General features: G+C 36.3%; 1 protein-coding gene across 1 annotated transcript in view; it reads left to right on the top strand.

Annotated features, from left to right (window-relative positions):
• Nucleotides 1-14,434, top strand: part of CERKL (ceramide kinase like) — a 49,254-nt gene that overhangs the window by 23,925 nt on the left and 10,895 nt on the right. Inside the window, exons 4-6 of the mRNA XM_041403734.1 lie at nt 3,786-3,917; nt 8,937-9,000; nt 11,644-11,786. Of these exons, the coding sequence (XP_041259668.1) occupies nt 3,786-3,917; nt 8,937-9,000; nt 11,644-11,786 (339 nt within the window). The remainder of the gene's footprint in view (nt 1-3,785; nt 3,918-8,936; nt 9,001-11,643; nt 11,787-14,434) is intronic.

Genomic DNA, 14,434 nt, shown 5'->3' with positions numbered 1-14,434 from the left:
GTTTAAACTAGTGCATATTAGCACATTTGTTAGTACTAGGGGAACAGTTGGCCTTCCTGCTTTAGGCTGCTGGCTCGTTTCAAATGGAGCAGCCAGGGAAAACAATAACAGAATACCAGTTAGGGGAGCCCCAAAAGGCTGGCAGACTGGGATCAGTTGCACACAGTAGTCAATGACATTGATTCATTCATATAGATGTTGTTTAAAGACAATTAAAAGATTATTATTCAAAAACACTTTAAAGAAGCTTCACAATTATATTGTGTGAAAGTTTAATCTTTGGCTGTTACAGGATATGCTTTCATTAAACTCAGTTTTTTGGTATGTTCTAATGTGTCCAGTGCACACCAGGAATGATAAAGTAATAAATTTTGTCATGATCATCCTTTCATGTCAGTTGGCAATTATTTGGCACAAATAAAATCACTTCAGTAGGGTACTATCTCAGCTCAAATGTTTGTGAAAAATATTTCCATCAATGAAATGTTTTATCTCTCTAAAAAAGTAAATTGATATTCAAATAGTCATAAAGAGAATATTTTAATACTTTGAACCTGTGAATTCATTTGGTTCTTGAAAATCTTGCTGGGATTTATATATTAACTCTGATATGCTTTTCAGCAATAGCCCAATATACATAATCATAAATACAGTTTCTGGTTTAGAAGGGTTTAACAAATTAATTTTTCTTAAAAAAAAAAAAAATTAAACAATTTCCTCAAAAATCTAGGATTTTTCCCCCAACCAATGAAAAGTCTATTTTCTTTTGCCTCTGTAGGATTTCTTTTGAAACTTTATATTGCCACCTAGGGTTAAATTTTTACATCTCACATGCAAAAAACACTGAAGTGAGATAGTGATGTTTGCTTTTCTCCCTTCAATTTTCTCCTGATCTCTGTTTCGCAGAACTGTAACTCACACTGAATGGGTAACAGAAGTTTTGACACTTCGTCTGCTTTCTCTGCTTCTACAAACTGTACTGTCCTATTCTTTCCCCCTGCTTTGTCCATTGTACTCTTATATTTGTATGTTTGGGGTGTGATTTTGGCTTGTTTTGTAACTTTAAAGGTATACTCAGATATCCATGACTGAAGTCAGTTTTTACAGGTTTTTAGCTGTGGGTGTTGGTGAGGGGTTGAGTGTTAGGAGGACCAGCTGATCACAGTTTCTTGTAAATAAGATAAGAAATATGACAGCACATATATGAATTTGGTTAAATCTTTTCTCTTTTGAAGCAGGAGTCCTTATTCTTATAAGTTTTCCACTTAATTTTTACTAATGCTTTAGGCAAATGATAAAGTCACAGAAATTATTTTTTGGTCTTAATATTTTTATAACTTCTAAAGAACTGCAACAATACCAGTTACTAGATTTCAATTAAGATGTCTTTATGATTATTATTTGTATGTATTAATAGTCTTTGGAGGCTTTTGTTTAGTTTTCCTTGTTTGTGCTGTAATTCCTGTAATAAGAAATTCCACTGCAGTACATACCTGCAGTACTTCTTTCTGTTTCCAGAGAATCAAGAAGATTTTAGGTTGGAATGGACCTCTGGAGCTGATCCATTCTAGCTTCCTGCTCAGGGCAGGTGAGCTTCTAATAAAGATCAAGTTGCTAAGAGCATGTCCAGACAAGTTCTGAAAATCTCTAAGGATGGACAATGTCATCCATGGCTGCCCTCACTGTGAAAGGTGTTTTTCTTTATTTCACTGGAATATTCCTTGTGCCACTTGTGTCCATGGCCTCTTTGTCCCTGCACCTGTGGGAAGCCTGGCTTGGTGGCCTATGGCTCGCACAGGAGATGCTCAAGGAAAGGTTTCAGTAGATGTTGTCCTTGGGGCTTGCCAGGCCGGCTCTCCTGCCTGTGGCCTGCTCCGGCCCCTTGCTCCAGGGGCAGCTCTGTGTCCGACCTGCTGCCCTTCATCTCTCTTGTGCTGGGAGGCCTGGAAATGGGGGCAGGTCTTCAGCTTCAGGCTCAGGAGATGCTGAGAACAAGGCTGTGGTGATATCCTTTGGACTGCCGGCTGCCCTCTTGTTCCTGCAGCCCAGCGAGCCCCTGCCCTTCCTGACTGCCCTGGCACTGTTCCCTCATGTCAGCTCCAGTCCCCCGGGAGCTGCCAGTGCTCCCTGAGGTGCTGCCCGCTGGGCCCGGCCCCATCCCACGCTCAGAGGGTTTGGCTGGCTCAGGTGCTGGGCTTTGGGTTTGTCGTATCGAACATCGTCAGGCTTTTCTCTGATCTTTCTTGTAGCTGATCAGGTTCCTCATGAACAGCAACCCTTCCCTACAACACATCCACAGTCCTCACCAAGTTCCTTATTTTCTTTTTCCTCCTTTGAAAGAGATGCTTTTGAACACAGGTGCTTGTTACTGCAGGCGTTCAGGATTCTCCAGGATTAATTTGCTCTGCAATGACTTGGCACTCTGTGTAACATTTTGACATAAACATGGTTATACATTTTTTTTTTGTGTGTATGATTTTGTGATTATAGCAGCAAACAGATCCAATAATTTCCTTCAGTATATTTAAGAACTCTTCTAAATTTTCTGACACAAACTGGATAAAGAGCTAGTTTTCTGTTCAAGATTCTTTGATGTGTTGAAATAAATGGAAAAATTATCTCTGTGACTTCTATAATTATGTTTTGGTATTAAGGAATACTTTCCTCTTTAATTTTGAAATAGTGTTTAGCTATAATTTCTTTGAGTAACTGTTCCTGTTCAGTTGTTGAGGTAGAGTAAGAGGAATGAGCTTGGAAGTCCCTGCTGATGCTGAGGGTACATATAGCTGCAAAAATTGAAGTAGTATTCTTCATGGGGCAGGAAAATGTGCTTTCATTCTTGGCTCCCTTTGGAGATGTGGGCTACTACTAATTTTGTTCTTGAATGTTGAAAGCAGTACACTTGCCAGATATTCTAGCTTTTATTTGGCTAAGAAAGTGATAGTCTACCCTGATACTGAAACAAAATTCTGGATTGTTCAAATTGAGTATTTTAATAAACACCAAAAGAAGAGCAGTATTGCACACTACTGCTTGCTTCTTGTAGCAAAGCAGCCTCACTGAACCATGGCAATTGTAGGAATTCTAGGAAAGAGAATTTGAAAAGTAATGTTATTTGTTTAGTATGAGTTATTTACTCTTCAACAAAATGCCATGTTTCAAATAATAAAATTACTTCATGGGATCAATGTGCAAGAGAAGGTTCATCTTTGCATAGCAGTATTTCTCAGTGTTATTTCCTTGGAGTTTGTTACTCCAAAGGCCTAAATGAACAATAATTCTCAGATTTCCAAATGATACTGCCAATTTTCTGTTTCTTTATATTTTTGGACTTCCTTTATGAGAAAATTTCCTTTGGACTGTTTGATTTGCACTCTCAGAAGAGTGTTGGATTGTTGTGTCAGTTTTGTTGGATGTTCCTTTCGTGTGCCTGCTGGGAGGGAGTCATTAAATTCCAACAAGGATATATTTCTGTGTTTGTGTTTTTTTCTGTTTTGGCGCTCAAACTTCACACTCACCCTGCTCCTGAATCAGGGTTTAACTAAGCTATGACATATACAATTCTTTTCAGGTTCCTACAGCTGTTTATTAGCTGTGCACACAAAATTCATCAATACTGTAATTTAAAGATAAGTAGTACAAATGCAAGAAGAAATTGAGACTTTTTTAGACTGTAATTTACTTATCCTGTCAAAGTATTGTAATGGTTCTGATTTTAAAGAACCATTTAAGCTGCAAAAATAATCAGGTTGTGTGTAATCTTGAACGTTTTGTTTTCTTTTTAGGTTTTCAAAACAGACCTAAATCCTTGAAAGTGTTTGTTAATCCAAGCAGCCACAAAAGAGAAGCCACTAGCATTTATTATGAAAAAGTTGCACCTCTTTTTAAACTTGCTGACATAAAAACTGACGTCACAGGTAAGTTGCTTCAGAAGTATAAATTAATCCTTTGTGAAACTAACAGTTAAGCATGTGAGACAATTTGAATTTTCTGCTAATCCTTATTGCCTCTGACTGCAAGTACTGCATTTGGAACTCTAGTTAATACAACACAATGTATTTTTATTTTGTCCAAAAGTGCTTTAGTAATTCTTTTATTGATTCAGTATTTTTCACCTATAGCAATCAATACTAGTAAATTAGTCTTTTTTCCTATGTCTGTTGTAACTGACTTGAAAAATTATCAGTGTCAGCTTAAACAAATTATAAGAGGTCTCATCTTGTAGTTGTTCCTTAAATTTCTTATGAACTGGTGACTAGTTCAGGTTGCAGGCCAAAAGTTATTTTGATAAAATCTGATTTGGCCATGAGAATATACTAGTGCAATAATGGTAGATGAAAATTGTCTTGCTAATTTTATTCCCTGTATCCATGTATTTTTAACTACTTAGCCCACAATTTAAAGTAAAATAAATTGAAGATTAAAGACACATTAGAAGAAATGTGAAAAAGGTGGTCTGTATTAGAATTCTGTAACAATGATTTCTTAACTACCCTGAACTGAGTGGGAATGCCAGCAGCTTTATATAAATTTTAATTCTCTTTGATTCTCAGACATATTTTCCACCTGGAAGGCATGGATCATAGTGTGAACAGATTAATAATGCTGTCATATTAGGAATTGACTTAGCCTTGTTTGGTCACAATTTAAAAAAAAGGTTTTAATACACGCTGGGAATATAATTTGTGGAGGTTTCAAAAAAATTTTTACTAGTGGAATAAAAACAGTTTTAAGTTTATTTTTAAAATTATTTGTCTTTGAAATTTTAATAGGAAATTTCTGAGTCGAGCCAGAAACATTTTTAATGGCCTATCCTTTAATTAAGGTTATTTTGGCAATGTTGAAATACTCCTGTGCTTATTAGCTGCCTAACACTCCTCCTACAGGCAAAATGAGAAAACTACATTGCAGTTTTCTATGCTAGTAGAGAACTAAATAATTAAGAATCATGGGTTTTTTTAAAAAAGAGGGTGGTGTTGGGTGCTGAGTAGAAATCCTGCCCACTGGTACCCTATTCTAATAAAACCAAGCACTTTATTTCAAGTAAATAGAACTGGTTTTTTTTCCTGCCATAATTGTTTTGGATTTTGTGAAGTTGGAGTGTGCATCTTGCTCTTCCTGCTGTTTTGGAACATGGCCAATATTTGCATAACTGGTGGCATACAAAGGTGTATTAGATACTGAAATTGTGAAGGCTTTTGTACAATTTTTGCACTGAAGATAGTTTACATTTAGATTTCGTCACATACACATATTTAAAATTCATTGAATGAGAAGTTAAAATTAGTTGAGCACAAAAATTTTTTAGCAAATTTAAACCTCTGAATTAGCTTCTGGTGCATATAACATAAAAATTTTTCAGGTTACTAAAAACACTTCTGAACATCAAAGATTGACAGTGGAGTGCTGAAAGACAGAGCTCTCCTCAGCCAGTCTTGTACATTGGTAGCTGTTGCTTCCTCTCTGATCAGCTTTCCAGATCTTATTCTTCATTATAGCTTCTCTTGGAATAAACTTCTTATGTGTTTAGAAGTTTGGAGTGGAAATATTTTCTCCTACCCAAGGACATATGGCAGTCTAAAGACATGTATGTAAATAAGTGAGTGCTGAAGTAGCATTTACTTTTTCTAATTAGTTAAAAATTTTGTAGCATTTTCATCTTTTTTTTTTCTTTTTTCACTCCCCCAAATGGCTTTGTGTGCTACACTTTAATAATTTCAGTAAAAAAACCCAAAGGTGTTATGGAGTGGATTGTGTTTTGCTGGGTTTTTGGGTTATTTTTGTCACATGCTGTAAGCAAATCTCTGAAGTGCTTAGAGCTCTAGAAAGTGTGAATTAGCAAATTTAAACTGAAGCAGTACTTTGAACTGTGGCTAAGGTGAAACAATAGTTAAAATCTGTCCTCTTTTAAAAATTGGGCATTTTTTTGTGCTGGGATGTGGCTGCTAGGATAAGAACCGTGACTCTTCCAAAAATTGAGTTCTATAAAAGCTTACTCCACTGTTGAGATGCCTGCAAGTACTGGCAAATTGTGATAATTGGAGCTAGTATTTTAGAAATACATTAATGTCTTGCAAAGTCTTACACATATTTAAAGAAAAATAAATAAAGGAAACACTGACAGAATCCTGGCTTGTCTCACTTCTCTTCCTAGTTTTGACTCTTTTGCTTCCATTTATGCACACTTACAACCTGGACTTTTAGGCAAAAATAACAGCCTTCCCAAACTCCTATTTTTAGGGCAGAACCACAAAAGAAAGGAATGTTTGAGAGTTGGACAAATAGCATTGGTTTAAACTTACCATATGGTAAATACCAACAGATAACTGGTGTTGATGCTGGATGAGAAAAAGCTGTTTCCAGTAACAGTTAATCCCATTGATTTTGGCATTCCATTCTGTGGCAGGAGTGCCAGTATGTTTAGGTGGCACATGAAAGCATCCCCTGTTTTGAAGTGTTGAACTAATTTTATATTACTATTATATTATTTTATATTTTTCTGTGTGTAGAGGCCAAGCCCTTGGTTCTTGCTTGCCCTGTGAAGAGGATGTTAAAGTGTTTTTGGAGCAGGTGTGACTCTGTTCAAATGAGGTGCACCTTTGGTGTCCTTCCTTCAGAATACTGTCATCTGACACTTAAGGACAAAACATTATTGAAACAGAAAATCTTTCTAAATTATGCATTAGAAATGGTCAAAAATAACTAAATAATATTCTTGTGATAATGATTTTGACAAATATGAGATCTGGATCCTTCTCAAACAATGAAAGGAGCTTTCTTCCTATTACTGAAATACATTGAGTAGGTTTTTTTGTTTGTTTGTTTTCCCCCCAAATTGGAATAGTGCCAAATATTCAAACACTTAGCTTTTTTTTCCAGCTATCAGAATGATTTATACATGCCCTTCTGGAGGTTATCAAGCCTGCAGAAAACTTTCTAGACATGGTCATTTTATGTCTGTGTTGAATTTTTCTAGGTTCTTTTTCTACTTGAATTATTTTCTATAGGTTCTCACAAAATTTTTCCTGAAAACCTCATTTTTCACTGCCTTTTTGTCATGATGTGTCAAAATAGATCCTCTGTCATTCTCTCATCAAATTTTAACTTTCTTGTAATTCCCCAATCTTAAGCCTTTAGCAGTTTTTCTACATAATTCCCAATTTCAGCTATTAGATGCAAAGAGGATGGATTTGCTCTCAATCTGGCTAACATTAGTAATTTTACTGCCTTTATTGGTTTCTCTGTAGACATGAGCTGTCTTCATTTTCATGTCCTTGTTCTTTGAGTGAATTAATTCTGTAACAGTAAGCATAACTTACATTACATTAGGAAAGCACGGAGCATGTTTTCTGTTACAAAATAAATCTTATTTACTGTTCCATTTTAATTAGACTGTACTCATAACTTTCTAAATGTCATCGTGTTCGTTTAAAAAGGCATGTAACCTGGTAACCAACTCTATTTTCACGGGAAGAGTTTCTTTCACAGCTAAGCAATGGTAAGATATTTGAACCTTTCTGCATTTTTGCATGATGCTCACTTTTATTGGTTACTTTTCACACAGCCTACAGATATTGATAAAAGCATTGTTCCTGTTGGCAATGCAAGGCTGAATATGGTAGCTTGTAAAATGTGCTTTGGTATTCCAGAGAGGGCCTGCATGGAAGTAAATTCTGTAAATAATTTGCAAAAGTTATTATAGTGATAGGTGTTTCTGCAGCAAAATGATAAATCTCTGCCTTCCATATAATCAAAACAACTCTGTTTTTTTTTAATTAAGAATTTTCAAAACACCAGGCATTAGAACCTTACTGGTACTGATTGGGGGATTTTGAACTTACAGGAAATATAAACAATTTTTTAGTGTGAAGTGTAAAAGTTGTATCACCTTTGTTTTGATTTTGTTTTCCTTCTCATTTTTGGGGAGAAAAGATATATACACTCACTATGTCCACACACATACTTGTGTGTTTGTTTAAATAGGAAGAGATTGGGGTATTTTCAATTCTGAAAAGCAGAATTGTAAGCAGCCTTTGAATAGTCTGTAGAAATACTGTTGGAACAGGTACAGCTATGGAATGATTATTTTAGACATCAAGACTAATAATTTTAGCAGTGTTTAGGAACACTGGAGAAAAGCCTTGGACTATGTGAGCACCAGGGACAGACAAGCATGAAAGATTAATGTAATTTTGCATATAATGATGCACATTCTTACACAAAAAATCCATCTGCAAGTGTCATGTCAGTCAGCAAAAATCTTTGATGGGTGGCTGCAGCTGGGCTGTCTCTTCTGGCAAAGCTGCCCTAGAAAATGCTAAATGTAGTTATGATGCTTCATGCCATCTGTAGTATGCCAGTTTATCCTGTCTTCACTGGCATTTACAGTACCATACAGGGTATCAGCAAACACAGAGACATCAATGTGGAGTGACAGATTCATTTCCTCCAGAGGCTATGAACTCTGGTGTATACTTGTGCCACCTTCCTCTGTGTGTTATATGCTGTTGTCACTGGTAGTTGGCTTGATTTCATACTTCTGTGTTTAACTCCTCTTATTTTTGATTTAGCAATTTGCATATCCTAACACAAAGGCAATTAACTTTGATTGATCCTGAAGTAATTCTATCTTAACTGAGGATATGCTTATTTTCCTGAAGTTTACCAACTGTGTCAGTGCTCGAACTTGCATTTTGATGCGACAAACATCTTGAATTATCTGAATTTAAATGCATGAAATAACCGTGTATCTGATAGCAGCTGAAATTTAGTGTTTGGCCTTTTAGCTAGCATAACTGTAAAATATAACTTCTCATACTTTTAATGCACTAATGACTTAAAAAATAATCTGAATTGAATTATTCTGTGTTCCTTATGTTGGATGGACAAAATAATTTAAAATGATCTAATCTGCTGCTAATTGATGTTTTCCACAGTAACTGAATATGAAGGACATGCTCTTTCAGTACTTAAAGAATGTGAACTGCAGGCATTTGATGGGTAAGTTGGTTAGTCACTATGGAGGTTAGTGAATCTCATCATGTTGTTTTTTATTTGTATTCCAATCAAAATTATGTGAATGGGTATTTAATAAGTTACACTGTTTCTCATATATATTAAACCTGGGAAATTAAGTTCTCATTAAATACTTTGGTATTTATTAATTACTGACAATAGAAATGTATCTTGGATTCATAAGTAATGGTAAATAAACATAAAGCTCTCTGAAATATGCTTCATGAGGGTTTCAGTCTCTGTATTTGTAAGAATACAAAGATAAAGAAGAAAAAGCCTGGATTGTATCTTCTTTCACAAATACTTCTACACTGCGTCATCTTTGAATTGTTTCATCTTTGATCTTTGGGTTGACATGGAGAACTTCCCCTGTAAGGCTTTCTCCAGTAACCAGATCCAAGCTGGAAAAATAGAACCCTTTTGAAAGACCATAGGCATGTGTACTTCTACCTATTTTGCTATTCTTTTTTTTTTTTCAGAGACACAAAAAATGTAGAAATGGCAAGACAACATGTTTTTTTATTCATTGCAGTATGTAAACGATATAGCAATGCAATTCTCAGCTTGATTTTCTCTCTAGGAGAGTGAGGGTTCCTTCCATGTTAACAGTATATGAAGTAAACTGAAGTTTATGATTTGCAGTAGAAAACTGGAAGTTTATATCTCAGTGCTTTCTGAAAGTGACACTGCTATGTGTTAATTCTTTGTCAAAGCTGTTTGTTTGTATTTATAATTTCTCTGATTTCCCCAGTCACTATTCTACTTTGAAAGACCACAGTCAGATGTCTCATACACTCTACATTTTTTTGCTATCCACTTTTTATTCAGGGACACTGAAAATTGAGGCATTTTGTCAGTTTGGCTTTTTACCCCTGACTTGTGGCTGAGCTTTGGTGACAAATAGAGAGACTGCATTTGTGATGCTGCTGTCTCAGCTGGGTTTTCCTATCTGTACAGAGACAGAAATAGACAATGCCATACATACATTTCTTCCCTAGTCAGGAGCCTAAAGTATCAAGGATATTTAGAGTAGCCTGGTTAGTCAGTCCTTAGTGAATAGTTGATTAAGGAAGTTGCATCTAATGGTTAAATAGGTGCTTCTTTTTCTCAGTTTCTCTCTCTTTCTTTTCTCTCTTTCTCTCTCTTTCTTTCTTTCTTCAAGGTCTAAGTAAAATTTGTTTGCTCAAGACTTTCTACTACTTATGCATAGCAGGGTCTCACTGATTAGCATTGGAATCCCAGGTGCCTGGTGGTGTCTCTATTTACAGCCAAAAAGGCAACTCTTGATGATTAATGCTAAAACAGTAAAAATCAAAATTAGCAGCATTTTCATGTTATTCCTTGGACTCTATCTACACAGCACTCCAAAATCAGAGGAAAATATATCTGTTTTCAAAAGTTTTAATAGCCAGAAGACAATCCACACAAGTCCTTCTGGGTAAACAATTTTTCAGACTTCAAAGATTAACTGGTTTTGCTACTGTGACAGAGAATTTTAAGCCTGAGAATAAACAAAAAATAAGTCAAAAGAAAGGCAATGACTCCTGATTACAAGCAGGAAGAAAATGTGCTTCGAATTTTTATATTCTATTTTTTAAGCTATATATTGTATTTTTTTATTTAATGTGGCAGTGTTTAGCTAGATAGAGGAAATAGTCCTGAAAATTAGAGATGAAAATTAGGCTTGGAAATAGTAATAGAAACTGAAAAAAAAAATGTTAAAGGTGATGAGGTAATTGAATTTAAATATTTGATAACGTTAATAACATAATGAGTGTTTTCTTATAAAGATCTGACCAATTTTACCTGGTTGAATGATTGGACATCTTTTCACAACTGCATTCATACAGATATGTGAAAATAATATAATTTAGGTGAAATCCTCCCAAAGTAACTATGATGCTTCTGTCATAAATGCTTGGAATGTATTATTCTTGCAATTAAAATATGTTTACTAGTTTGGAGAATCACTGTAATATGTACTTAAATAAACAAAAACAAGGAAAAAACAAGGTTTGCTGTAACAGAGCTTTTAGAGACAAATGCATTCCTCTCTATAGCCACAGCAGGTGGGAGTTTAATTATGTGCTCCAGAAGCAGTGATTAAGTACCTTTGTGCAAAGGATTGCTGGCACTAGGATTTTATACTTTGCTAAATCCCTCAACTGCCTGCATAGTGTATGAAAATAGCTGTTTTCAAGTGTTTTTTTATTTTATTGCAATATTTGGTGAGTTGTTATTGTAAGGGCAATTAAAAGGCATTGGAATGTTTGTATGGGTCAGCATTGAAAGATGTAAAGAGCTTTTCCACTGAGGCACTTAAACATGTGTTTGTTCCTTCCATCTGATCAGTTCATGTGCATGATGTGTGGTAAGGTAAGACAAACTTTGACAGTTTTCAAGTTTTACTCCTACTCAGACAGAAAGCAGAAATAAGAATGCTTAAGGAGCATTGAGGTAACATTTACTGATCTGACCGTGAAACCCAAGCCTGTTGTTAAAGAAAGAATGTTTTCTAGCTTTTTGAAGTATCATTATGTATATGATGTGGGGTAGCTGCCTTCCACGTGTTTGTTCAGCTATGAAAGAGCTTGTTTTGAACTGTTTGGTATTTTTATTTTGTAATAGGGTGGTTTGTGTTGGTGGAGATGGATCTGTCAGTGAAGTTGCTCATGGGCTGCTGCTCAGAGCCCAGATAGATGCTGGGAAAGACACAGAATATGTATCAAAGCCTGTCAGAGCACCGGTTCCTCTTGGAGTAATACCAGCAGGTGAGAATGAAAGGTACTGTTACCTTTTGTTAGTCTGTTTTTAGTCCCTCTGGCATGTTTTACAGTTTTGGCTACTAAAGGCAGTTCTTGATGCTAAAGCTTCAGTTATGTAAGGGAGCTATTGAATAAATGTCCTAAATTGGTGATTTATATTGATTACAAATGGCTTGATTTTAAATTGTAATGATAATTTATAGTAATGGCACAGATGAGCTCTTTGCCTGAAGGAAGAAGCTGAGAAAGAATAAAACTAAAATAATTTTCAGCTGATCCATACAAGATCAAGTTTCAGTCTTAGTTCCTGGCAGAAATCATACCAAGTGAAAACTTTGTTTTCTAGATTTTCCTTTTTTGCATCTCCAGTTTTCTTGGCAGAATTCTCAGCTGGATTCATGCTTAGGGTCTATTTTAAAATGGTGTCCCAGAAATACATTGTGTGCATTATATTAAAAAAAAAAAAGGTGTGCAAAAAACTACTTTTTTCTTTACAGGCATGAAAATATGTCTCTCTTAAAAAGTCATCTTGCTCTTTTGTTAACTTGTATCTGGTGGTGTGGTTTTGTTTGTGTTGGGGGGTTTGTGTGTCGCTTCTCCTCGGTGTTTGTATTTGCCCTCCTGGGAGTGTAGCTGTGCCCAGCAGGAAGGCTTCAGCAAAAGCTGCTGTGGTTTAAGCCCAGCCAGCAGCCCAGCCCCATGCAGCTGTTTGATCACTGCCCCACCTGTGGGATCAGGGGAGAATCAGAAGGGTAAAAACAGAAAAACTCTTGGGTTGTGACAAAGACAGTTTAATAGGAAAAGGGAAAGCTGCATACGCCATCAATGCAAAACAAAGAATTCATTCCCTGCTTCCCATGGGCAGACAGGTGTTCAGGCATCTCCAGGAGAGCAGGGCCCCATCACAGGTAACAGTGGCTTGGGAAGCTAAATGCCATCACTTCAAGTGTCCCCCCTTCCCCCATTTCACTGAGCATGGTGTCATATGGTCTGGAATATCCCTTTGGTCACCTGGGCTCACCTGTCCTGGCTGTGTCTCCTCCCACCTTCCCAGGCACCCCCAACTTCTTCACCAGCATGGCAGTACAAAGAAGAAATGGCCTTGTCTCTGTGTAAGCTCTGCTTAGCAATAACAAAAACATCTCTGTATTATCAACCCTGTGTTCAGCACAAATCCAAAACACAGCCCCATATTAGCCACTGGGAAGAAAGTTAACTACCCTAGCCAAAACCAGCACAAATCAGTACAGTCAGGGTTGATTCTGGACTGCTATATGAATCACTTCTCTTGAAAAGAAGATAGGTATTTTTGCATGAACACTACTCTGCAGTGTGGGTGTTTGCTAAGACTGCTTGACATAGTTTCTCAGATGTTTTTAACTGGTAAGGAAAACGTTTCTACAGCCAGTAAAACAGCAAATCACTGTTTTGAGTTTTCTACAAATAAAAGGAGCATGTCACTTTGAACTAAGGAAACAGATTTTTAAATGCTTTGATTTGGTTTGCACATATAAAAGGAGCATTAGTTGCTTATAAAGGAGCAATATTACATCAGCTTTCTCTCAGGTTAAAAAACCCTTGGTAAAAGAGACAACAATCTCAAAGACATGACTTCAGTGAATTTAAGTACCAAAGTTGGGCCATCACTTACCAGCTCACTTACCGTGAATATCTCCATGGTGGTGAGACAGAATCTCTGCAGCCCCTGACTCCACGTCTGTGTAGGTCACTGTGCCTCTCACTGGTGCTTTCTCTCCTCAGTTTAAGACAAATATGTTGTGATCAGAAAGGACTTGTAAACCCAAAAGAATTCTGTAGGGTTTCTTACATAGGATGGTATTGATTTTGTGAAGGAGGATCAGAACAGTTTATAAAATGATATTGTGAGAAACTCCTAATAGGTTCTTAAAAATAATTTGTTGTTTGTTTGATTTCCATATTCCTGATATTCCATGAGGTACTCAGATAGGAAACAGGTGAGTATGATACTTGTTCTCATGAGGATGCAACTCTGGTCTGTTAACTTTTTTTTTCCCACCAGAAATCCATTGTAAAAAATTATTAGGATTTTCCAGCCAAGTAGAATCAACAACTGAATTACAGGATAGTATTATGTGGGTGGCTTAAAATCTGGTTTTAGCCTCTATAATAAGTACTTAAGACAGCATTTTGAACTTTCAGTCATCTTGATGGGAAGAAGATCCTTTTGAAACAATTTACCTCCTGAAGAGAGAGGTCCAGAGGGGAGTATGTTTTTACTGAAATACTCTACTGAGCTGCCTTATTGTGGTCCAAATCAAATGGATGAGATGTGGGGAAGCCTGCAGTTGTACTGCTGGCCATTAGCAAGAGTGTTTGTTGCTATGGGAACTACTGCTAAGAAACTGTATGGAGGGGGAAACAGAGAAAGGGGAGGGGGATCTGTGGAAGGACATTAAAAAAGCTATCCAGTTGCTACAGAACAAGAGACAATCCATATCTGATGCCTCTGAACCTTTTGATCCAAAGTGGTTCATATAAATAAATTCATGATTCCCAGTTAATTCAGAAAATAAAATATTACTGAGGGACTGTTAATTTCTGTGATATTTCAGGCAAAGAACCAAAATGTTGGTGCAGTTTTCATCAGAATTTTAGCTATGCTTGACTAGGAA

This window comes from Onychostruthus taczanowskii, unplaced genomic scaffold (assembly GCF_017590055.1).
Source record: "Onychostruthus taczanowskii isolate IOZ18803 unplaced genomic scaffold, ASM1759005v1 scaffold20, whole genome shotgun sequence".
NCBI classification, from domain to species: domain Eukaryota; kingdom Metazoa; phylum Chordata; class Aves; order Passeriformes; family Passeridae; genus Onychostruthus; species Onychostruthus taczanowskii.
The sequence above is the reverse complement of the archived record's forward strand: the minus strand, read 5'-3'. Positions and strand labels throughout refer to the sequence as shown.